This window comes from Jaculus jaculus, chromosome 5, assembly GCF_020740685.1.
Source record: "Jaculus jaculus isolate mJacJac1 chromosome 5, mJacJac1.mat.Y.cur, whole genome shotgun sequence".
Taxonomy (NCBI): Eukaryota; Metazoa; Chordata; class Mammalia; order Rodentia; family Dipodidae; genus Jaculus; species Jaculus jaculus.
Window position 1 is genome coordinate 3,600,174 of NC_059106.1, and position 23,617 is coordinate 3,623,790.

General features: G+C 42.8%; 1 protein-coding gene across 1 annotated transcript; it reads right to left on the reverse strand.

Annotated features, from left to right (window-relative positions):
- Positions 1-439: 439 nt before the first annotated feature.
- Positions 440-18,308, reverse strand: LOC101616873 (putative ankyrin repeat domain-containing protein 20A5). The gene is made up of 5 exons (XM_012951061.2): positions 18,052-18,308; positions 9,070-9,184; positions 8,756-8,929; positions 1,303-1,409; positions 440-581 (listed from the first exon to the last, which is right to left on the reverse strand). The coding sequence occupies exons 1-5, from the start codon at positions 18,306-18,308 to the stop codon at positions 440-442; spliced, it is 795 nt and encodes a 264-aa protein (XP_012806515.1).
- Between the last annotated feature and the right edge of the window lie 5,309 nt (positions 18,309-23,617).

Genomic DNA, 23,617 nt, shown 5'->3' on the forward strand with positions numbered 1-23,617 from the left:
CCACTGCAAATGAACTCCAGACTCGTGCACCGCTTTGTACATCTGGCTTTATGTGGGTACTAAGGAATCGAGCTCAGGTCTTTAGGCTTTGCAGGAAAGCGCCTTAACTGCTGAGCCATCCCTCTAGCCTGGTAAAAACATTTGAACTTTAAGACAGACAAAGAGGACTTAGAGGAAGACCCAGCAGAGATAACAGCCCTCACTCTACAGGAATGAGGAACTGAGTCCCATCCCAGCACCAAACAAAATAGTCCGGAGATGATTATCTGGAACCCACTTCATGCTACTTCTGTGACCTTCTGCTTGGTTTATGCAGGTGAAATGGACTAAGGTACTGCTGTTCCAGAGCTACCCAAGCAAAGCAAAGAAGTTTCACCTGATAGAAGAGACGGTGCTTGTGATTACATTGGACCCAAATTCAGTGCTAAGAGCTAAACACTTACACCTTCCGATGGCCCGCCATAGCGTAGCGTAACGCACTCCATCCAAATGAGTCTTTCAACAAGGGACTGACACCGTGCTGCAGGAGGAGGCTGACCATTTCCTCAGAGTCACTTCTGATAGCATACATCAAAGTGTTCCTGAAATGACCCAACGTCAGACTTCAGTCTACACACACACACACACACACACACACACACACACACACACAAAAGGGGATAAAAAGAAAGTATGGGGCTGGAAAGATGACTAAATGGTTAAGGCACTTGCCTACAAAGACTAAGGACACACATTCTATTCCCCAATACCCACATAAGCTAGATATACAAGGTGGTGCATGTGTCTGGAGCTCGTTTACAGTAACTAGAGGCCCTGGCACGCATATTCTCTCCCTTTGTCTTCCTCTTTCTCTCTCCCCAAAAAAATAAATAAAATATTTTTAAAGTATGAAAATGACAATATAACCAATAGAAACTGTTTCTAAATAAGTTCTATCAATAACATAAGAGAACATAAAAGTCTATCATATAAGATTCTCTGTATTGCTGATTTCAAAGCATTATTTTCTACCTAACTGATTATGTTGATATTTTTTAGAATACAGAAAGTTAATCTTACTTTTCTATCAACTTAACCTTTTTTTTTTCAAAGTAGCATCTCACTCTAGCCCAGGATTACCTCAAATTCACTATGTCATCTCAGGCTGGCCTCGAACTCACAGCGATCCTCCTATCTTTGCCTCTTGAGTGCTGGGATAAAAGGCACGTACCACCATGCCCAGCCCTATCAACTTAATATTTCCAACTTTAGTGATTGTTTCCATTCAAATTCACTATTTGTTTTAAAGACGGAGAAATATACCGTTGCTGGGTGTCGTGAACGTGCACATCTGCCCCCTGCTTTATTAGGTATTCTGCCATGCAGAGTTTGTGCTCTCTCAGGGCCAGCAGCAGAGGAGTCAAGCCATCCTGGAATGAAAGCAATTCGTAATTCACAAGCATAAACAATCCTCTACTGAACCGAACCCCTTATAGCAGAGACCCTGCTCACACAAGCAGGCCTGCCCCAGCAAACGGCGCTCTCCCCTTCCTGGCCTCTGCAACGCACGCGTGTGGCTCCTTCTCTGCCATCAGCTGTCACAGGAAGCCCAGGCCTCCCAGAACTCACAAGAATCATTTATGGGACACATGAACCTTTTTGACTCTCATAGTTTTCATCATTGCATTTTGGGGGTGTTATGAGCATGTAAGGACCAGCATATGGTCCAGGGACAGTTTAGATAAGTAAGTTTGTTTTTCTTTGTTTGTGAGAGTAAAAATGCAAAGTCAAACTTTGTAAGCAAAAACTAAGAATAAACTGAGTACAATGACATAGTAAGAGATTAGCAGAAGGTGTGTGTGGAACCCTAGATAAGTAGTGGAAAATACAAAAACCCCAGCTGCTCAGCAGCCGTTGTCCCAGTCCTCCCGACACTATGACTGACTGAACGGCTGCTCAGCAGTCCGGACTGAGACCTCCGCGAGACGCATCACCAATCGGAATTCATCTGCCCGACACGCTGTCCGAATGACCGAGACGACTGAGACTCGCCTTGAAACACCGTGAACCGAGAGAAAAGTCGGAGCACAGACCCGCGCCACCAGGTTGTAAATCTCGCAGACCGAGTCTCGCGTTGCCACCGAGTCTCGCGTTACTGCGTCCCAAGTCTCGCGATATCAGGTTGTATACATGTTAGACTTGTTAGAAATATTCTTGTGTTAGTAGTGATGAATATAATTTGGTTATATATTATATTAGCTATAATATTAGTTGTGATAGTTTGGACTTGCTTGTGTGTGACTTTCATCCCAGTAAACTCCTTTGCGAGTACACCAGCGTCTGAGTATTATTGACCTTCGTGGGCGGAATCCTCTCAACCAATCATCTTTGAGAGTGCTCGCGACATGGGGCCATAGAATTTCCCCCCATCTAACCCAAAAGCTTTTTGAGGGCTTATCTCAATGGCCCCGAAACAAAACACACATTAGAAAGGGTTATACTTACTTTTGTTTTGTTTTTCAAGGTAGGATCTCTAGCCCAGGCTGACCTGGAATTCACTATGTAGTCTGAGGGTGGCCTTGAACTCACGACAATCCTCCTACCTCTGCCTTCCGAGTTCTGGGATTAAAGGCGTGCGCCACCACGCCCGGCAGCACTTACTTCCTTGTTGCTGGGATGAACATCAAGACAGAAGTTGTTTATAGGAGGAAAGGGTTTATTTCTGGCTTATTGAATCCAGGGAAATTTCCATCACAATGGAAAAAGCTGGCTTATTCAAGCATCCACAGCAGAGAGAGAGAGAAAGAGAGAGAGAATCCAACAGCCAACAAACACAAACAGCCCGAGCTCAAAACCTGGCTCTGAACACACCTCAGCGCTAGGCTACAAGATCTGCTCCCAGTAACACCTCCTCCAGCAGGCTGCTGGAGACTTAAGCAGGACGCTTAATCAAAAAGCCTTGAGAAGCTGGAGAGATGACTTAGCAGTTATGGCGTTTGCCTGCAAAGCCAAAGAACCCCAGGACCCTCATAAGCCAGATGCACAAGGTGGCACATGCATCTGGAATTTGTCGCAGTGTTTGAAAGCCCCAGTGTGCCCATTCTCTCTCTCTCTACCTCAAATAATATAAGTTATAAAAAACAGTGTCAGGTTCTCCTTACCTAAACTAGAAATCTCACAAAATGATCTTTTCTGAGAGCTGGTGGGTGGGGGGATCTTGAGCCTATTGTCTCAGAAGAGCTCAGGAAAGAGTTAGGTGGGCCGGGCACGGGGGAGGATCACTGCACATTTGAGGCCACCTGGGATTACACATGAATTCCGCATGGTGATAGCACAAAACAGACGCGTAGATCAGTGCAACAGAGTGGAGGACCCAGATACAAGCCTGGGAAGCTACAGAAATGCCAAAAATATTTATTAGAGAAAAAAGCCTTACAATCACATTAAAACCACCACAAGGTTTATAGCGTTTTGTTGAATACATGAGCAAAATGTACTTGTCTAGGGCTGGAGAGATAGCTTAGTGGTTAAGATGCTTGCCTGCAAAGCCAAAGAATCCATGTTTGATTCCTCAGGATCCAAAGCCAGATGTACAAGGTGGAGCATGCATCTGGAATTCATTTGCAGTGGCTGGAGGCCCTGACATGCCCATTCTCTCTTTCTTTCTCTCTCTCCATCTTTCTCTTAATAAATAAATAAGTAAATATAATCTACTTTTAAATGTGCTTGCCTGAATCAGGAGGTCTATGCATATTCCTAAAGATACTCATGCAGAGGTACCATGTCCTGACAGGAAAGTTCCTTGGCCATCTGTTTAATAAACATGACAGCCAGGCATGGTAGTGCATGTCTTTAATCCCAGAATTTAAGAGGCAGAGGTAAGAGGGTTGCTGTGAGTTTGATGCCAGCCTGAGGCTGCTGAGTGAATGCCAGCTCAACTTTAGCCAGAGTGATACCTTACCATAGAAAAAAAAAAAAAAGAAATATGACAAAATTGTGGATCATTTGTTTTTTATGAATGTATTGATTTTGGTTAATTCCTTCTTGGCAATGCTTTCATGAGGCAAATATGAGCATTTGAAGGACTAGTTGCAGGGACAGTGTTGCGCTTTCCAGTGACATAGACATGACCCTATCTGTTGTGTTGCGACCCCAGATACTACTGTCGGGATCCTGCTCCAAATGGGCCAGTAAGAACTTTAATTGGCTATCCCTGAATAGGTTTTATCCTATTATGAGATGAAAGAGAGTTATCTCACAGGCTGGAGAGATGGCTTAGCATTTAAGCGCTTGCCTGTGAAGGCTAAGGACCCTGGTTAGTGGCTCGATTCCCCAGAACCCACATAATCCAGAAGCACAAGGGGGCGCACGCGTCTGGAGTTTGTTTGCAGTGGCTGGAGGCCCTGGCGCACCCACTCTCTCTCTCTCTCTCTCCTCTCTGCCTCTGTCTGTTGCCCTCAAATAAATAAATAAAAATAAAAAAGTAAAAAAAGAAGACCATTAGTGAAGGGACAAGACAGAGATACAGTAAGTCCATTTTGTTAGTCACCCACCATTTTGTCTGTGACCTCAGGCTGCTCTCCAGTTCCCGGAATAACCTCGTGGAATTTCCCTGTAACTGAGCCAATCAGTGAAAGGTCAGAGCCCCTCTCAGAATATCCCCTACACTTGCCAACATCCTGGAACTAAAAACACTAGCTCCTTAGCTACAATTACAAAGTATCTCCCCACCTGGATCCCATCAATCCTGTTAAAGAGCACCCCACTCCACCCTGAAACTGTTACTCTGTTTGCCCAGCACCTGGTTGTGGTTTTTTTCCCTTTAAAAGGCCTGTGGGCCACCCCTTCAGGTTTCAGACCCAACTCCCAAGTCTGGCTGCATTCCTGATCTATCAGATTTTGCTCCTGATATCGGCTGATTTTGTTGAGCTCGAGCCATCTCTGCCTCATTATTTGCACGACCCCAGACTCAACAATTAGAAAGCTCAATATATCACTTGAATCTCATTGGTAATGATAACTTTGTGATACCATGTGTGGCGGTTTGATTCAGGTGTCCCCCATAAACTTAGGTGTTGTGAATGTTAGCTCCCCAGCTGATGGATATTTGGGAATTAATGCCTCCTGGAGGGAGTGTATTGTTGGGGGCAAGCTTATAGGCTTTATAACCAGTTTCCCCATGCCAGTGTTTGGCACAGCCTCCTGTTGCTGTGGTCCATCTTATGTTGGCCAGGGGGTGATGTCCACCCTCTGCTCATGCCATTATTTTCTCTGCCATTATGAAGCTTCCCCTCGAGCCTGTAAGCCAAAATAAATCTCTTTTTCCCAGAAGCTTCTCTTGGTTGGGTGATTTCTACCAGCAATGTGAACCGGACTGCAACACCATGATACACATTTATTGTTACTTGGTTGTATTTTTTTTCTTTAAAAAATATTCTATTTATTTGAGAGAGAGAGAAATGCAGATAGAAAGAGTTACAAACTCCAAGTGCATGTGCCACCTTGTGCATCTGGCTTACATGGGTACTGGGGAATCAAACCTGGTCCTTTGGCTTTGCAGTCAAGTATCTTAACCACTAAGCCATCTCTCCATATTTTTTTTCTTTTTATTTGTATAAAAGCAGAGAATGACAGAAGAAATGGGCACACTAGGGCCTCTTGCCATTACAAACTCCAGATGCATGTACCTAGTAATATGTAGAGAACTTGTGAATCTGTCTTTATGTGTGCACTTGGGAATCAAGCCTGGGTCATCAGGCTTTGCAAGCAAGTGCCTTTAATAGCAAAGCCATTTACCAGCCCCCAAATCCATTTTTATTATTACTCTATTTTGAGTACTATTTTTAATTATTTTGTTTTAGCCAAAATATAAAGCAGGAATAAAAATATAAAGCCTTTGAACGAAAACTTTAATACAGATCCAAATAGATTTTGTTTAGTATACTGAAAGTCACCAAGTCACTTGCATTGTTAAGGCACAATGCTAAAGAGAAAGACTGACTCTTGTATACAGCAGACACAACCAGTCTGAAATAACTGGGGTTAGCCTAAAAAGTCTAATAGACTTTTCAAGCAGAATGTCATCATCATCATCATCATCATCATCATCATTATTTGTTCTTTTCAGGGTCTTTCTCTACCCAGTTGGACCTGGAGTTCACTATGTAGGCTGAGGCTGGCCTCAAACTCACAGTAATCCTCCTACCTCTGCCTCCCAAGGGCTAGGATTAAAGGTGTGCACCACCACACCCAGCAGAATGTCATTACTTTTATTGTATACAAGATGGTCTTTGGGAGGTTTAGGGATTGAACCCACTGCCTTGAGCATGCTAGACAAGCAATCTGCCGCTGATCTATATCCTGAAATTAAGAGACACTTTCAAAATACCAAACTCCTAAATCAACATCACAGTATACTGTGACGTGAGCTATATTTACTTATACAAAACACTTATATAAGCCAATCAGGTGACAGAAGGAACTATGAAGCACGTGGATAGGAAGAGGAGCACCATTGGATGCTGGGTAAGGGAAGTGACCCGCATAGGCAGCAGTTAATCGGGCTCAAAGGAAAGTGGATTTCATTTTGTTTTTGTTTTATATTATTTATTTATTTATTTTGGTTTTCTGAGGTAGGGTCTCACTCTAGCTCAGAGTGACCTGGAATTCACTATGTAGTCTCAGGGTGGCCTCGAACTCACAGCAATCCTCCTACCTCTGCCTCCCGAGTCCTGGGATTAAAGGTATATGCCACCAAGCCCAGCTTGATTTTGTTTTAAGATACAGCTTTATGTTTAAACATTTTATTTATCTATTTTACTTTTTACAAGATTTACATTTTGGTGTCTGACCGTAGGAAGAAGGGGACGAAGGCAGTTACTTACAGAGAACTTCATTTAATTTCCCTGGGAAGGAACAGTAGTCAAAACACAGCTCGATGACGTCATCTAAAAGGGCCGAGTAGCATCCCTCTCAGCCCCAAGCAATGCGTCCTGGTGGGAGAGCAGAGCTCAGGCTCTTACCCCAGCACCTGCCTCGGCCTGAGAGGATCACATGGCAGTGAGTCATCTGTCTTCCCTCTGGTTCTCCTCACGTGATCACTTAGTCACTTACAGTGTGGGATCCCAAGAGTCCTCCTGAAGTCCTCTCCTCGTGTGACCTCCTAGTCACTTACAGTGTGGGATCCCAAGTCCTCCTAAAGTCCACTCTTCATGTGACCACCTAGTCACTTACAGTGTGGGATCCCAAGAGTCCTCCTAAAGTCACCACCTTATGTGACCACCTAGTCACTTACAGTGTGGGATCCCAAGAGTCCTCCTAAAGTCACCACCTCATGTGACCACCTAGTCACTTACAGTGTGGGATCCCAAGAGTCCTCCTGAAGTCCTCTCCTCGTGTGATCTCCTAGTCACTTACAGTGTGGGATCCCAAGAGTCCTCCTGAAGTCCTCTCCTCATGTGACCACCTAGTCACTTACAGTGTGGGATCCCAAGAGTCCTCCTGAAGTCCTCTCCTCGTGTGACCTCCTAGTCACTTACAGTGTGGGATCCTGAGTCCTCCTGAAGTCCTCTCCTCATGTGACCTCCTAGTCACTTACAGTGTGTGATCCCAAGAGTCCTCCTGAAGTCCTCTCCTCGTGTGATCTCCTAGTCACTTACAGTGTGGGATTCTGAGTCGTCCTGAAGTCCTCTCCTCGTGTGACCTCCTAGTCACTTACAGTGTGGGTTCCCAAGAGTCCTCCTGAAGTCCTCTCCTCGTGTGACCACCTGGTCACTTACAGTTTGGGATCCCAAGAGTCCTCCTGAAGTCCTCTCCTCGTGTGACCTCCTAGTCACTTACAGTGTGGGATCCCAAGAGTCCTCCTGAAGTCAACTCTGGGCAAGCTTCTAAGTCAGCCACTTTTTCTCAAAAAATTATAATTTCCATGGTGCATGCCTTTAATCCCAGCACATAGGTAGGAGAATCACCGTGAGTTCTAGGCCACCCTGATATTACATAGTTAATTCCAGGTCAGTCCATCCTCAAAAAACCAAAACCCAAAAAAAGGAAAAAGAAAGAATTCTAATTTCCAGAGCTGATGAGATTGCTCAGTGGCTAAAGTCACTTGCTTAAAAAGCGTGATGGCCAGGGTTTAATCCATCAGTACCCATGTAAAACCAGTGGTGCATGCTTCTGGAGTTCATTTGCAGTGGCAGGTGGCTCTGGCACACCCATTCTCACTCTCTCTTTGGGTCTGCTTCTGTGTGTTTCTTTCTCAAAGAAAGAAATAAAAATATTTTTTAAAGGAGAATTAGGGGGCTGGAGAGATGGCTTAGCAGTTAAGGTGTTTTCTTACAAAGTCAAAGGACCCATGTTCAATTCCCAGGACCCACGTTAGCCAGATGCATAAGGGGGCACACAAGTCTGGAGTTCGTTTGCAGTAGCTGAGGGCCCTGGTGTGCCCATTCTCTCTCTCTCTCTGTCTCTCTCCATCTCTCTGTCAAATAAATAAATAAAAATAAAAAAAAGAATAAGAAAAAAATTAATTTTTTTGATAAAAAGGAGAATTAGGGAGTTTGGTATGGTGGTACACACTTTTAATCCCAGCACTCAGGAGGCAGAGGTAGGAGGATCCCTGTGAGTTTGAGGACAACCTGGAACTATAGAGTGAGTTCCATATCAGCCTGGGCTGGGCTAGAGTGAGACCCTATCTCAAAAAAAAAGAATTGATGTTATATGTCACTGTTAAGGCACATTTTAAAAAAATATTTTGGAATTAATGTTTGATGATGTTTACCTTAGTCATCTTCTCAATGTTTGCACCATAAGCAAGAAGTATCCCAGCTAATACTGGTCTCCCAACATAGATTGCATGATGGAGAGCCGTGTTACCATCAGTGTCCCTAATGTTTGGGTCAGCCTTTTTTTCTAATAGAAAATGGACAATTTTTTCTTCCCAACTCTGGACAGCCTGTGGATATAATAAGAAACACAAAGTCAATTCAAAGAGTTCAACACCATTCCACAGATCATACTTATGTTCAAATGAGATAAATTTATTTTTATTCTAAGCCTTTCAATGAAACTCATCCCAGGCTGGCTTGGATCTACCTTCATCAGTGGTGTGGAATGCTCATCATCAAGTACATCAATGATGCAGCTATTCTTAACTAGAAGATGGACTATTTCCAGGTTTCCATAAAAGCATGCAAAGTGCAGAGCAGTTCTGTCAAAATAAGAGGCATCTTGTGAATGAAACTGCAGAGCAATGTCTCAATATGCACAGTTATCCATATAACTAGAAATATGACATGTAACTCTTAGGCCTTGTGACCGATATTTCTTTAGAAAATATTTCTATTGAAGAAAAACAGGCTGGAGAGATTGCTTAGTGATTAAAGCACTTTCCAGGAAAGCCAAAGGGCCCAGGCTCAATTCCCCAGGACCTACGTAAGCCAGATGCACAAGGTATCACATGTGTCTGGAGTTCATTTGCAGTGGCTGGAGACCCTGGAGTGCCCATTCTCTCTGTCTCTCTCTCTTTTTCTTGCTCTGTCAAATAAATGAATTAAATTAAATAAGAAAACCAATTATATTTTCTTGCTCTTATGCCCCACTACATTAAGAAGAAAGCTGCCTAGACAGAACTTCCGTGGCACTAGGAGTAGAGCCCAGGCTGGCTGCATGCTGGCTCATGTGCTCTACCGCTGAATTGCAGCCCTACCCAGGGCAGTGCATTCAGATAGCCAGAGCATGACCTCACGTTGTGTTGGAATCCTGTTCTATATCTAGGTCTCAATTTCCTCACCCATTAAATGGGGCTAAAACATTAGCTATGGAGCTGGAGGGATGGCTTAGTGGTAAGGCATTTGCCTGCAAAGCCAAAGAACACTGGTTTGATTCCCCAGGAAGCACATAAGCTAGATGCACAAGGTGGCACATGTGTCTGGAGTTCATTTGCAGTGGTTGGTGGCCCTGGCACACCAATTCTCTCTGCCTCTCTTCTGACTCTCTTAAAGAAATAAAACTTTAAAAATTAAAATAATAAAATAATAGCTATTACTGGGTATGGTGGTGCATGCCTTTAATCCATGCACTCAGTAGGCAGAGGTAGGAGGATCACCATGAGTTCGAGGCCATCTTGAAAGTACAAAGTGAATTCCAGGTCAGCCTGAACTAGAGTGAGACCCTACCTTGAGAAAAAAAAAAAAAAAGATTAGCTATTGTCTAGGACACTGTGGTTTATCAAGGAGTATGAATGAAAAGTATTTAGAATACTTTCACAATAGTTTAGCTTTTCTAGATACTTAAAAATTAATATCATTACTTAATAGTCATGACACTTCAATTAAATGAACAATTATTCATACCTATTTTACAGGTATGTTTCATAGGCAATATACATAAATGAATCAAGGATGTTCTTTATTTATGGGGCTGGAGAGATGGCTTAGCGGTTAAGTGCTTGCCTGTGAAGCCTAAGGACCCCGGTTCGAGGCTTGGTTCTCCAGGACCCACATTAGCCAGATGCACAAGGGGGCGCACGTGTCTGGAGTTCCTTTGCAGAGGCCGGAGGCCCTGGCACGCCCATGCTCTCTCTGTCTCTCTATCTGCCTCTTCCTCTCTCTGTCTGTCACTGTCAAATAAATAAAAATAAACCAAAAAAATTTTTTAAAGGATGTTCTTTATTTAAAAAATGGAGCTACAAATGGAATTTCAAAGGGGAAAGTGGGGGGGGAGGGAGGGTATTACCATGGAATATTTTTTATAATCATGGAAAATGTTAATAAAAATTGAGAAAAAAAAAATTTTTAAGTGGACTACAAACAGGGGGTGGTGGTGCACGCCTTTAATCCCAGCACCTGGGAGGCAGAGGTAGGAGAATTGCTGTGAGTTTGAGGCCACCCTGAGACTACAGAGTGAATTTCAGGTCAGCCTGGGCTAAAAAAAGATAAAAGGAAAAGGAAAAAAATGGGGTCACGGTCAGCTTTGTGACATAGCTGAACAAAAACGTAGACTCGTCCTGCCCCAGCTTCAAGGTAGCAGGTGCTAGAGGTGTATTTCGTGGTTCACAGCTTAAGATAGTCTTTCTTCACATACAACATCGCTGATACTATAATGCCATGTACAACCATGATGTACTAAAACTGCAATTGCCATCATTAGTTTTTGAACGTTTTATTTTTATTTCTTTAAACCTCACTGCATACCAGAGAATTCATACTTGTGAAAGGCTCATTGAATGTACATGCAGGAAAGCTGTCTCCTGCAAGTCACATGTATAGCAGAGAAGTCATACACACAAGACTCGTTGTGAATATGAAGAATGAAAGACATTTCCTACTATAAGTCATCCCTCACTGCGCAGCCGAAAATACATACAGTTAGAAACCCTACGGATGACAGTAATGTAGGAAGCCTTTCCACTAGTCATACTCCACATACAGCTGAGAACTCATAGAGGTGAGAAGCACTGATAATGGCAAGGCTGTAGAAAAGCTCTCTAATGAGCCAGGTGTGGTGGCACATGTCTTTAATCCCAGCACTCAGCAGGCAGAGGCAAGTGGATTGCTGTGAATTCAAGGCCACCCTGAGACTACATAGTGAATTCCAAGCTGGCCTGGGCTAGAATAAGACCTTGCCTTGAAAACAAAACAAACATACAAAAAAGCTCTCTAATGTAAGTCATGCCTCACTTGTACATTGAGGAATTCATCACAGGAGAAACTCTATATAGGCAAAGAATGCAAGAAATCTATAACTGAATGTTCACTGCACATTAGAGAATTCATGTAGATGAGGAATATTATCAATGTAAAGAATGTAGAAAAGAACTTCCAAGCTGGGCATGTTGGCACATGCCTTTAATCCCAGCACTCAGAAGGCAGAGGTAGGATGATCTCCATGACTTTGAGGCCACCCTGAGACTACATAGTGAATTCCAGGTCAACCTGGGCTAGAATGAGACCCTACCATGAAAAACCAAAACCAAACAAACAAACAAAACAAACAAAATAAACCTTTCAGTAGCCAGGTGTGATGGCCAATGCCTTTAATCCCAACACTCGGGAAGCAGAGGTAAGAAGATTGCTGTGAATTAAAGGACACCTTGAGACTACATAGTAAATTTCAAGTCAGCCTAGGCTCACAGCAAGATCCTATCTCCAAAAACAAAAACAAAAACAAAAACAAACAAACAAAAAAACCTTTCAACTATTAGCCACAACTCACTGTATGTCAGATATCTCAGAAGAGAACGCTCATATATGGAAACAATGGAGAAGTTTGCTAGAAGAATTACAATCTCACACATAGCAGAGAAGTCATCCAAACTTAAGTCTCTGTGAATGTGGAGACCAAAGAAATTCTTTTTTCTGTAATTTACACCTTACAGTACAGCTGAGCATGCATACAGTTGAGAAGTCCTATGAATGGGAATTCAGGATAGCTTTCTACTAATTTAACTTGACTGCACATCAAAAATTCGTACAGGTGTAACATCCCTGTGAAGGTAAAGAATAAAGAGAGGCTCTCTACTATGAATCACACTTCACTATGCATCACAGATTTCATACAGAAATGAAGCTGTATGAAAGTGAAAAATGCAGAAAAGTTTTCTACCAGAAGTACAATCTCACTGAACATAAGAGAACTCTTACAAGTGAAAGTCACTATGAATATAAACATTGGAAGAAAGCTGTCTTCAGAAGGCACACCTCATGATACATTAGAGAACTCATATAGATGAGAAGCCCTGTTAATGTAAAGTTTTTTTTTGTTGTTTTTTTTTTTTTGAGGTAGGGTTTCACTCTAGCCTAGGCTAACCTGGAATTCACTACATAGTCAAAGGGTGGCCTTGAACTCACAGCAGTCCTCTCAAGAAAGCTTTTTAACATAAGTCACATGTCACCAGGTACGAGAGAGAAGCTTGGTGAATGTATAGAATGCAAGAGTACAGGCATGATGGCACACATCATTAGTACCATCAATTGAGAGGCAAGAGCAAGAAAATTACTGTGAATTCAAGGACAGCCTGGGACTACAGGGTGAGTTCCAGGCCAGCCTGGGTTGAAGTGAGAACCTACCCTGAAAAAAAAACAAAAAAGAATGCAAGAAAATCAATGTAAGTCACTACTAACTGTATATCAGATAACTCATACAGATGAAAAGCCTTATGTGCAAAAGGTATATGATAAAGCTTTCTTCTGCAAGCCAACATTAATTAACTACATGTCAGAGAACTCATACTGGTGACAATCCAATGTGAATATAAGAATGTTGAGGGCCTTCCAGACACAAAATGGCCTGGGTATCCATGACCTCACAGTGCCTGACACTACCTACACAAGACCATCATAGTCTGAGGAAAAGATCATGACATCAAAATAAAAGTGAGACTGATTGAGATGGGAAAGGGTATGATGGAGAGTGGAGTTTCAAAGGGGAAAGTGGGGGGAGGGAGGGTATTACCATGGGATGTTGTTTACAATCATGGAAGTTGTTAATAAAAAGTAAATTTAAAAAAAAAAGAATGTTGAGGGCTAGAGAGGTGGCTCAGCAGTAAGGTGCTTACTTGCACTAACAACCTGGGTTTGATTCCCCAGTATCCATATAAATCCAGACACTAATTTGTGCATGCATCTAGAGTTCATTACAGTCGACAGAGGCCCTGGCTCACCCATATTCTCTTTCTCCTCTGTTTTCTATCTCTCTCCATGCAAATAAATTAATTCATTTTTAAAATGCTGAAAAATATTCTACTGTATGTCACAACTTATTGGATATCAAATTCACAGGAAAAGACTTGAGAATGTAAAGAATGCATTAATGTTTTCTATTATAAGTCACAACCCAATATATGTTAGAGACCTCATGCAGGAGAGCCTTTTGAGTGTAATGAGTGCAAGAAAGTTTCTAATGTAAGCTGCAACTCCCTGTACCTCAGAGATCTCTCCTAGGTGAAAAGCTGTATGAGTGTGCTGAATGCAGCAGAGCTTTCTTCTGCAAGTCAAACTTCACTGCACAGCATAGAATTCATACTGGTGAGAATTCCTATTAATGTAAAGAATGCTTGCACACTTTATCTTAAGTCACAAGTCACCGTACATCAGAGATCTCATGTAGTAGATACACCTCGTGACTATAAACAATGCAGAAGAGTTTCCTGCTCAGAGAACTCATACAAGTAAGAGTCACACTGTAGTCATGCCTTACTATACATCAGAGAATCCATACAGGTGAGCAGCCTTATGTATATAAAGGATGAAGCTTTGCCGGGCATGGTGGCGCATGCCTTTAATCCCAGTGCTCGGGAGATAGAGGTAGGAGGATCACCATGAGTTCAAGGCCACTCTGAGACTACAGAGTGAGTTCCACGTCAGCCTGAGCTAAAGTGAGACCCTACCTTGAAAAACCAAAAAAAAAAAAAAAAAAAAAAAAAGGGGGGTGAAAGAAAGGTTTATAATGCAAGTCAACTTTCACTGCCTATCAGGGAACTCATAGAGACGAGAAACTTTATAAATGTAAAGTATGTAGAAAAGCTCTCTACTATTATTAGTCACACCTCCTACACTCCAAAAAATTTATAAAAAGTCTTAATTCCGTAAAAAATTGTTTGGGAGCTGGAGGGATGACTTAGCAGTTAAGGCACTTGCTGTGAAGCTTAAGGACCCAGGTTCAACTCCCCAGAACTCACATAAGCCAGATGCACAAGGTGGTGCATGCATCTGGAGTTCATTTGCAGTGGCTGGAGGCCCTGAGGTGCCTTTTCTCTTTCATAAATACATTTAAAATAATTTATTTACAAAATAATCAATTTTCCAGGCATGGTGGTACATTCCTTTAATCCCAGCACTGGGGAGGCAGAGGCAGGTGGATCATCAAAAGTTCAAGGCCACCCTGAGACTACATAGTGAAGTCCAGGTCAGCTTGGACTAGAGTGAGTCCCTACCTCGGAAAAAAAAGTTAAGCTGGGTGTGGTGGCGCACGCCTTTAATCCCAGCACTTGGGAGGCAGAGGTAGGAGGATCACTGTGAGTTCAAGGCCACCCTGAGACTACATAGTGAATTCCAGGTCAGCCTGGGCTAGAGTGAGACCCTACCTCAAAAAAAACCAAAAAAAAAAAAGAAAAAAAAGTTAAAAAAAAAAAAGAATCAATTGATTATATAAGAAATCATGTTGAGATACTGCAGAAAAGTCAGAACATTGCCTTAAAAAATGGTATTTCTTTGATCATTTTCAATGAAACACACTGATAGTTCTTTATTTCTATGAATTTTTCTTTTTTGGTTTCTTAAGGTAGAGCTGGAAATCACTATGTATTCTCAGGCTGGCCTCGAACTCACAGTAATCCTCCTACCTCTGCCTCGCAAGTGTTGGGATCAAAGATGTGCACCACCATGCCTGGCTATTTTCATAATATTTCAAAAATTTATTTGTGTCTGTTAATTGGGAGCATATGTGACACGGTGCACATGTGGAGATCAGAGGACAACTTCATGGTCTCCGTACTCCACTATCACTGAGAATGTTAGTACAAATGAACTGCCAGAGTGCAGACAAATGTCGGAGCAGCTCGCCCATAGGCTTGAGAGGCTCCTGAATCCAGCTTCCCTTGTCACGGGCACACTGAAGTCATGAATGTATGTACCACGTTGCATGAGGGTTTATGTTTGTGCTGGGGGATTGAAACTGGGCCAACAGGTTTTGCAAGCAAGTTCCTGGAAGTACCAAGCCACCTTCCCAGTCCTGTGATAAGATCTGGATCTGTAGCCCTGCTTTGAATCAGAAGTGTGTGTCACTTCTCATGGCCATAGACTATTTACATATCGTTAGAAATGGAATACAGAACCTCACGCATAGTATCAAAACGTGTAGCATGTTAAGCAACATCACCAGCACCTAAACAAGAAACACTGTGGGGCTAGGGAAATAGCTCTGTCATCCAGGGCTTGCCTGTCATGCCCAAGGCCCTAGGTTCGATCACCGTTGCTACAAGAAAACCCAAGACAACTAGGTTTTTCTCAGATCAGGCTTCATGTTGTTCATGCTGGCCTCAAATTCACCCAAGGACAACTTTAAATTTCTGATCCTTCTTCCTTCTCCACTGTGCAAGAATTACAGGTGTATACAAACCACGCCAGATTTCATATATTCCTCTAATATGAATGTCTTTATCAAATCATCCAAATTTTATGTGTCAGAAATTTGTGAGAGAGAATGTTAATTTGTGTAAATCTAATGTTCATTCTTTTTGAAAAATATTTTTATTTGATGGCTAGGTGCGGTGGTGCATGTCTTTAATCCCAGAATCCCAGCACTCTGGAGGCAGAGGTAGGATTGCTATGAGTTCAAGGCCACCATGAGACTACATAGTGAATTTCAGGTCAGCCTGGGCTAGACTGAGACCCTACCTCAAAAAAACAAACAAATAAAAATATTTGAGAGAGATAAAGAGGCAGATAGAGGGAGAGAGAGAATGGACATTCCAGAGCCTCTAACTACTGCAAACAACATGCAGACACATGCCTTGTTCATCTGGTCATGGGGAATTGAACCTGGGTCCTTAGGTTTCACAAGCAAGCACCTTAACCACTAAGTCATCTCTCCAACTCTGAATCTTAATTCTTCAAGGCAATTTTTAAATATGGTACTAGAAATTAAAATATGCATGTATAAATCATTAAATAAACAATATTCCTAGTCAGTTAAAAAAAGAAGAATGTTTATCACTTTGTAAACTATGAAACCTGCCACCTATCAAAGGTGACTAAAGCATCAAGGGAAGTATCTTGCAGATAAACCACCAGTCAACTTATCCTCTTATTAAGATAGTGTGCTTGATCAAGATAGTGTTGATTAGATATTCAAAAGTACACAAATAATGAATTAAGTAGCATGAGAAATACAGAGGCTACTGAGAAAGGAAAATGCCATTTCTAACTTTACTAGTAAGGCATACAATAAAGAGAAAGGAACAAGGAGGAGGAGGAAACATACCAGCCATTTGACCAGTACAAAGTTTCCTTGCAAGGATCCGCAGAGAAAACCATATAAGCAGGTATATACTGATACATAGTGGATGTTGAACTTTATTTGAAGAACTTTTAGCCATGAGGTTGATAAATATGAGTAATATTCCTCTCATTACACACTTTTCTACAAAGTATGTATCATTGTATTGGTTTGTGCATAATTGAAATCAAGTGTTTTATTTAACTTTGTCAATACTTTGGCATAGTCAAAAAGTACTCTATGGGCTGGAGAGATGACTTAGTGGTTAAAGCACTTGCCTGCAAAATCAAAGGACCCTGGTTCGATTCCCCAGGACCCGCATAAGCCAGATGAACAAGGTGGCATATGCATCTGGAGTTCATACGCAGTGATCGGAGGCCCTGGCACACTCATTCTTTCCCTCTCTATCTCTCTCAAACAAATAAATAAATAAATACAGGGCAAGAGATGGCATAGTGGTTAGGGCGCTTGCCTGTGAAGCCTAAGGACTCATGTTCAACTCTCCAGGTGCCACGTAAGACAGACACACAAGGTAATGCAAGCACGCAAGGTCACACAAGATGGCACACTCATCTAGAGTTTGATTGCAGTGGCTAGAGGCCCTGGCACACCAATTCTCTCTCTCACTGATTAAAAAAAATTTTTTAAGTAACAAATAAAAGCCGAGCGTGGTGGCATACACCTTTAATCTCAGTACTCGGGAGACAGAGATAGGAGGATCGCTGTGAGTTCGAGGCCACCCTGATACTCCATAGTGAATTCCCGGTCAGCCTGGACTAGAGTAAAACCCTACCTCCAAAAACCAAAAATAATAGTAATAATACTAATAATAAAGCACTCTATGGGAGAGTTCTAAGGGGATGGGAAACTAGTGGTTTGGGCTTATGCCCCTGCTCAGAAAGACAGTTGGGGTGCACATCTCGCAGGTGTACAGGTCCTGGTGCTATGGAACCTACCGGGACAGAAAGCATAGCAGGCCCTCCCTACTCCTGTCAGCCTCCATAAAACCAGAGGAGACAGGCTTCTCCCAAATCAACTCTCTTCCCCATGACCCAGCACCCCGCACTCACAAAGTCTTACCTATTATGTGTATCCCTGTCATTCATGTTACATTCCTTCTGACAAAAGTGCTTCTTCACTCGTTCAATATCTCCCAGGCACACCGCAATGTGAACATTATTTTCTGGTTCATATGGGATATCATATTTATCAGGAGTTGTACATGCATGTCCTAGGCAGTCCCTCCTCCTCCTCCTCCGGCCATCACAAAACCCCTCTGGGGTCTTGTTTTTTCTCTTACAGCAGAAGACTTTCTTGATGTTAAAGAATACCGACATCTCTGCCTTCACTGCTCTGCTCTTCACTGCCTCCTAACACGACAATCAACCCCATATACGTCCCGCTCTCATGCCAAGTTCCAAATGGGAAGCTCGGAGGTTTGATCTGTCCATCACAGACACAGGTGGCTGATGTAACAGTTGTTTCCAAGCAACAGTGGTGAGCATTAGCTGCCACAGAGAGCAGTGACAGCTCAGGTAGCCAACAATGCTCAGAGCAGTATGGGCTGGGAGTCTTGCGTGGTTTAGTTTATGCATATCCTGAAAAGTCTGTATCACTTCTTCAATATGAAAGGATGTTATTGCATGCAGGAATTGTGCTTGCTAGTTTTTTGTTGTGGTTGTTGTTGTTTGTTTGTTTTTGTTTTGTTTCTGTGAGGTAGGTTTTACTCTAGCCCAGGCTGACCTGGAATTCACTATGGAGTCTCAGGGTGGTCTCAAACTCACAGCAATCCTCCTACCTCTGCCTCCCAGGTGCTGGGGTTAAAGTCATGCACCACCACACCCAGATTCTTGGTAATTTTTTTAACAAGTTATTATTTTAATGATTTTTCAGCCTTTACGTTTTATTTATTTATTGAAAGAGAGGCAGAGACAGAGTGAGTGAGTGAGACAATGGATGTGCCAGGGCCTTCAGCCACTGCAAACGAACTCCAGACACATATACCACCTTGTGCATCAGGCTTACATAGGTCCTGGGGTATCAAACCTGGGTCCTCTGACTTTGCAGGCAAGCGCCTTAACTGCTAAGCCATCTCTCCAGCCCTAATTTATTATTGAGTCCATTGTCATTAATTCTTTATTAAAGGAGGACAGAACACAAAACTTAGAGTTCATAAATTCTGGGGACCCCTGAATCCCCAAATACTGCATCATTGGGGCTGGAGAGATGGCTCAGCAGTTAAAGGCTCTTGCTTGCAAAGCCTGACAGCCCAGGTTCAATTCCCCAGTACTCACAGAAAGCCAGATGCACAAAGGTGGTGTGTGAGCCTGGAGTTTGTCTGCAGTGGCTAGAGGCCCTGGTGCACCTCCTCTCTCCCGGCTTACAAATAAACATAAAAGGTTTTGATTTTGGTTTTTCAAGGTAGGGTCTCCCTTTAGCCCAGACTGACCTGGAAATCACTATGTAGTCTCAGGGTGGCTTCCAACTCACAGCAATCCTCCGACCTCTGCTTCCCAAATGCTGGGACTAAAGGTGTGTACCATGCCAGGCAGTAAAAGCATTTAAAAAAAAAAAAAAAAAAAAAAAAGGTCAGTGTTGTAGGTTTGGAGGTCACTGAAGGATGGACCTCACCACATTTCCCTGGCAACATTAGAAAGGAAATATCCCAATCACCCCTCCATAATATTTAAAATACCGTATGAACTCGGCGAGGTGGCATATGCCTTTAATCCCAGAACTCAGGAGGCTGTGGTAGGAGAACTGCTGTCAGTTCAAGGCCAGCCCGAGACTAGTGAATTCCAGGTCAATCTCAAAATATCAATAAAATAAAATACCATATGAAAGGGAAGAGCCACTTCCTCCTGACCAGTCACTGGTCTTAGTCAACCAGCCCTTCCCCAGTGAGAGAATAGTCATCCCATCCCCGTACCCCAGAAGCCTCTCCCACAGTGTGGCTGCTTTCCTCTGACCACTGCCGACTTTGCCCCCAGACACTTTGGGGCTTTTCTGTCTTTTCCTCAAAAAATCTTTTTTGCCTTATTCACGCCTTGTCATCCATGTGCCTAATTTTTCATGGTTGAAAGACAAAGGATTTGATGGTATGAAGATTTCCAACATCAGGACCACATTACCTCTAAAGGCCCAGAGGAAGGCATGTTAGGACCGCTTACTAGCTTCTGGCGACTGCTGGAAGCTCCAGGAGTTAGTTACACTTCACTTGTGCCAACCACCACCCACCCTACCTATTTTTTAAATTATATATTTGAGAGAGCAGGGGAAAGAGAGAATGGGCACACCAGGACCTCCAGCCACTACAAACTCCAGATGCATGCGCCCCCTTGTGCATCTGGCTTACATGGGACCTGGAGAGTCAAACCTAAATCCTCTGGCTTTGCAGGCAAACACCTTAACCACTAAACCATCTCTCCAGCCCCCTTCTGTCTTTGATGGTCATGTGTCTGTGTATATAATTTCCTTTAGACCACTTGGTACCTGTCTCAGGGTCTGCGGTTGTTTGAATTAGGTGTCTCCCATGTGTTCTGAAGGCTCGGTCCCCAGCTGATAGCAGTTTGGGGATTAGAGCCGTACTAGAGGTGTGTTACTAGGGGTGGGCTTATGGATCCCCCCTTGCCAGGGCTTGGCTCACCGTCCTATTACTTTGCCACCTGATGTGGCAGAGGTGATGTCCACCCTGTGCTCTGCTATTGCTTCCCCTGCCATCCTAGAGCTTCCCCTCAAGTCTGTAAGCTAAAATAAACCCCTTCCTCCCACAGGCTGCTCTAGGTTGGGTGCTTTGCACGTCTTCTGTGCAGAATCTTCCCCGTCACAACCCGACCACGGTCCCAGGGCTCTCAGCGCTTACGTTACAATGATGTGTCTGCACCTGTTTCTACACCAAAAGCTCCAAGTGGCACAGGCACAGCCCTGCTGCTTTTTATTTCTTTTCTTTCTCACTCCCCTTTCCTTCCTTCCTCTCTCCCTACCCCTCCCCATTCCTTTCTTTCCAAAATAGGGTCTCATTCACTATGGAGTCTCAAGCTGGCATTGAACTCACAGCGATCCTCCTACTTCAGCCTCCCAGAGTGCTGGGATTAAAAGTGTAAGCCACCACGCCCACCCACTGCAACTGCAGTCAGTAGACACTAGGCTAGGCTGGCCAGATGACAAAAGGAGAAATTCCCTAAACCTGAGTGAGGACAGGTGCAGACTAGGGGAAAGCCTTAGAATTTCAGTTTCCTAGGGTGTCCAACCATTGCATTAAAAAAGCCATTTCACATATTAGTGAAGCCAGGCTCTAATAAACTCTACCTTATGATACAACACATCTCACCTAAGAGTTTCCTAATTTACTTACTCTGTCTTTTGACATGCATCATGAACACAGATCTCTCCTGGATTTCTCCATACTCAGTTCCACTCAGTTACAACCCACAGCAACAGTAATTTTCAATTCACATTTTTACTTTTGACTTTGCTCAACTAAGAATTTTCCTTGGAACATAAAATGAGCCAAATAATTATCTTTTGCCACTAAATAGCTAAGAAAAAAAACCTTAAACTAATCACTTTGAGGGTATATACATTACAAATTGGACAGTTATACATGTCAGCATAAAATATTAAAGTCACAAGTCTCTTCAGCCCATGAATTGGCAGTGAGTCCCTTAACCACTGATATTTATATCATGTTAAACAAACTTAAATATCAATATCAAGTGTTTATCACACATTATTTAACTAGAAAACATGTTTTATTCTGAAGCCAGAAAAAAAAAGGGGGGGGCTGTTTGAGCTTCTCTTACAGGCAGTCCTACACAGCGGAGAGTTCAGGTTCTGCAGTTTGTGGCAGCTACCTGTTCTGGGAGAGAAACATAGCCTATGTAAAAAGGTCACCTGAAGATTAAACAAAATGACATGTGGAAGTCCTTGTCACAGTTTATATGCAAAAGATAAAAAACACACATTATAGCATTGTAGCATATATAGGTTAAAAAGTAAAACAGAACCCACAGGGTTTATATGAAACACTGATAATTATATGAAACCAAATTTTCATAGCGTATCAGGCTAAGCCATAGCATAAATCTGCACCTAGAGCAGCAATCAAAATACACGATTTCGAAGTTGAAGGACAGAGCGTCGGCAAGGTCTACCTGTAAGTGGCTGTAGGAAACATGAACATACTAGCATTAAAGTCTTGCTAAAACCTCCAAGTTCTACTCACAGTTTTCTACGAAAAGCACGAGTTTTCCGTGTCTATCCTTTCTTACGCCTGACCTGCTCTGCCCACAAGCACTGGGCTTTTGCACGCTGGGCCGCCGGGTGCCCACTCTGAGCTACAGTGACACTTTAGGCACCCTGGCCTAACTAGAGCCTGTCGCTCTTGCCTGACTCTGCTCAGGGAAGGGTGTGAGGCGAGCAGTCTAGGGAGCTCCCTGCTCTTTCTGGGTGGCACCTATGGCAGAACTTCTAGCCTCTTCTTCCTCACGCTTGTCAGTGAATGGGGAGAAGGTGTAAAGTAAACTTGACCTCACTACAGGTATTTTGTCCACTTTTCAATATAATACATTTGTCTTGACAAGCAGATACCAGGTTAAGACTTAATTTAATATTTATAAATATTTTGAAAGGAACCAATTTAGAAAATTGATCAAGAAGTAATCAAAAAAGGGTCCTGTTTTTTGACAGTGAATATACAATATATGATTTGCCATTATTTCCTTGCTAGGCAGAAAGGCAGAGTAAGAAATACAGCAGATAAGTCATTGAAAGTCCAGTAGATTTTTTAAAACATGAGTTAGAAATCAATCAAATTGATAATTCGGTTTCATATAATTGTCAATTAACAAACCAACTGTAAAAAGCCATTTTTCAACAGTAAGAAAAATTTAAACATGAACCACATGAGATGATGCTAAGTAGTTTCTGTTAGGAATAATATTTTGGGTCAACCTTATCAGTTAGAGATAAAAACTAAATTATACATGAAACAAATTATGTGGTATGCTTTAAAATATTCTGGTTTTAAAGAGCAGTACAAGCTATGGGGGACTGTAGTAGGTAGATGAAAAACACAGTAATGGACCAGAATATTTTAACACCCTTGGTGGTCTAGAAGAAACCAAAGAATGAAATTTCATGTTGCTATGCAAGAGGCACCTGGTATAAATGTGCCACACATTTTCTTTTTAGGGTTACACACTGCTGAGCGACCTATGACTTGTGACAGTGAATTTGGCCTCTATATTGGTAAAGGAAGGAGCATGGGTGACAGGACAAGCTGGAAGGAATGAGCTGGAATCACAGCGTCTCCTACACATCAGGAAAGGCAGGTCAAAAAGGTGGCTTAGAGGTGATGGGTCGTGAAAGGGGAAGGGAGATGGCTGGATGCAAGCTCCTCTGCAGTGCACCGCAGTTCCCTGCCCATCACCAGAAACGGGACGGAGCATAAACTCGAGATGCAGAAAGGCTCATGTCCAGCGTAGTTCTAGTCACAAGCAAAGGGGTGTCATGCCAATGCAGTTTGACTCACTCAAGAACAGTAATGACCCCGACACCCTGATGGCGGGTGTAACAGGGCGCGAGAGAACGAGGTGAACAGACCCAAGCGCGCCCAAGCTGCGCCAGCTGCTTGGATGACTCACGC

Excerpts from the sequence above, each read along its gene's own strand:
- LOC101616873 (XM_012951061.2), bottom strand. The coding sequence starts at position 18,308 with ATGTCGGTATTCTTTAACATCAAGAAAGTCTTCTGCTGTAAGAGAAAA. Across the intron at positions 9,185-18,051 it reads GACAGGGATACACATAATAG|AACTGCTCTGCACTTTGCAT; the intron begins GTAAGACTTTGT and ends TTATTTTGACAG. Across the intron at positions 1,410-8,755 it reads ACATTGAGAAGATGACTAAG|GATGGCTTGACTCCTCTGCT; the intron begins GTAAACATCATC and ends CTTTCATTCCAG.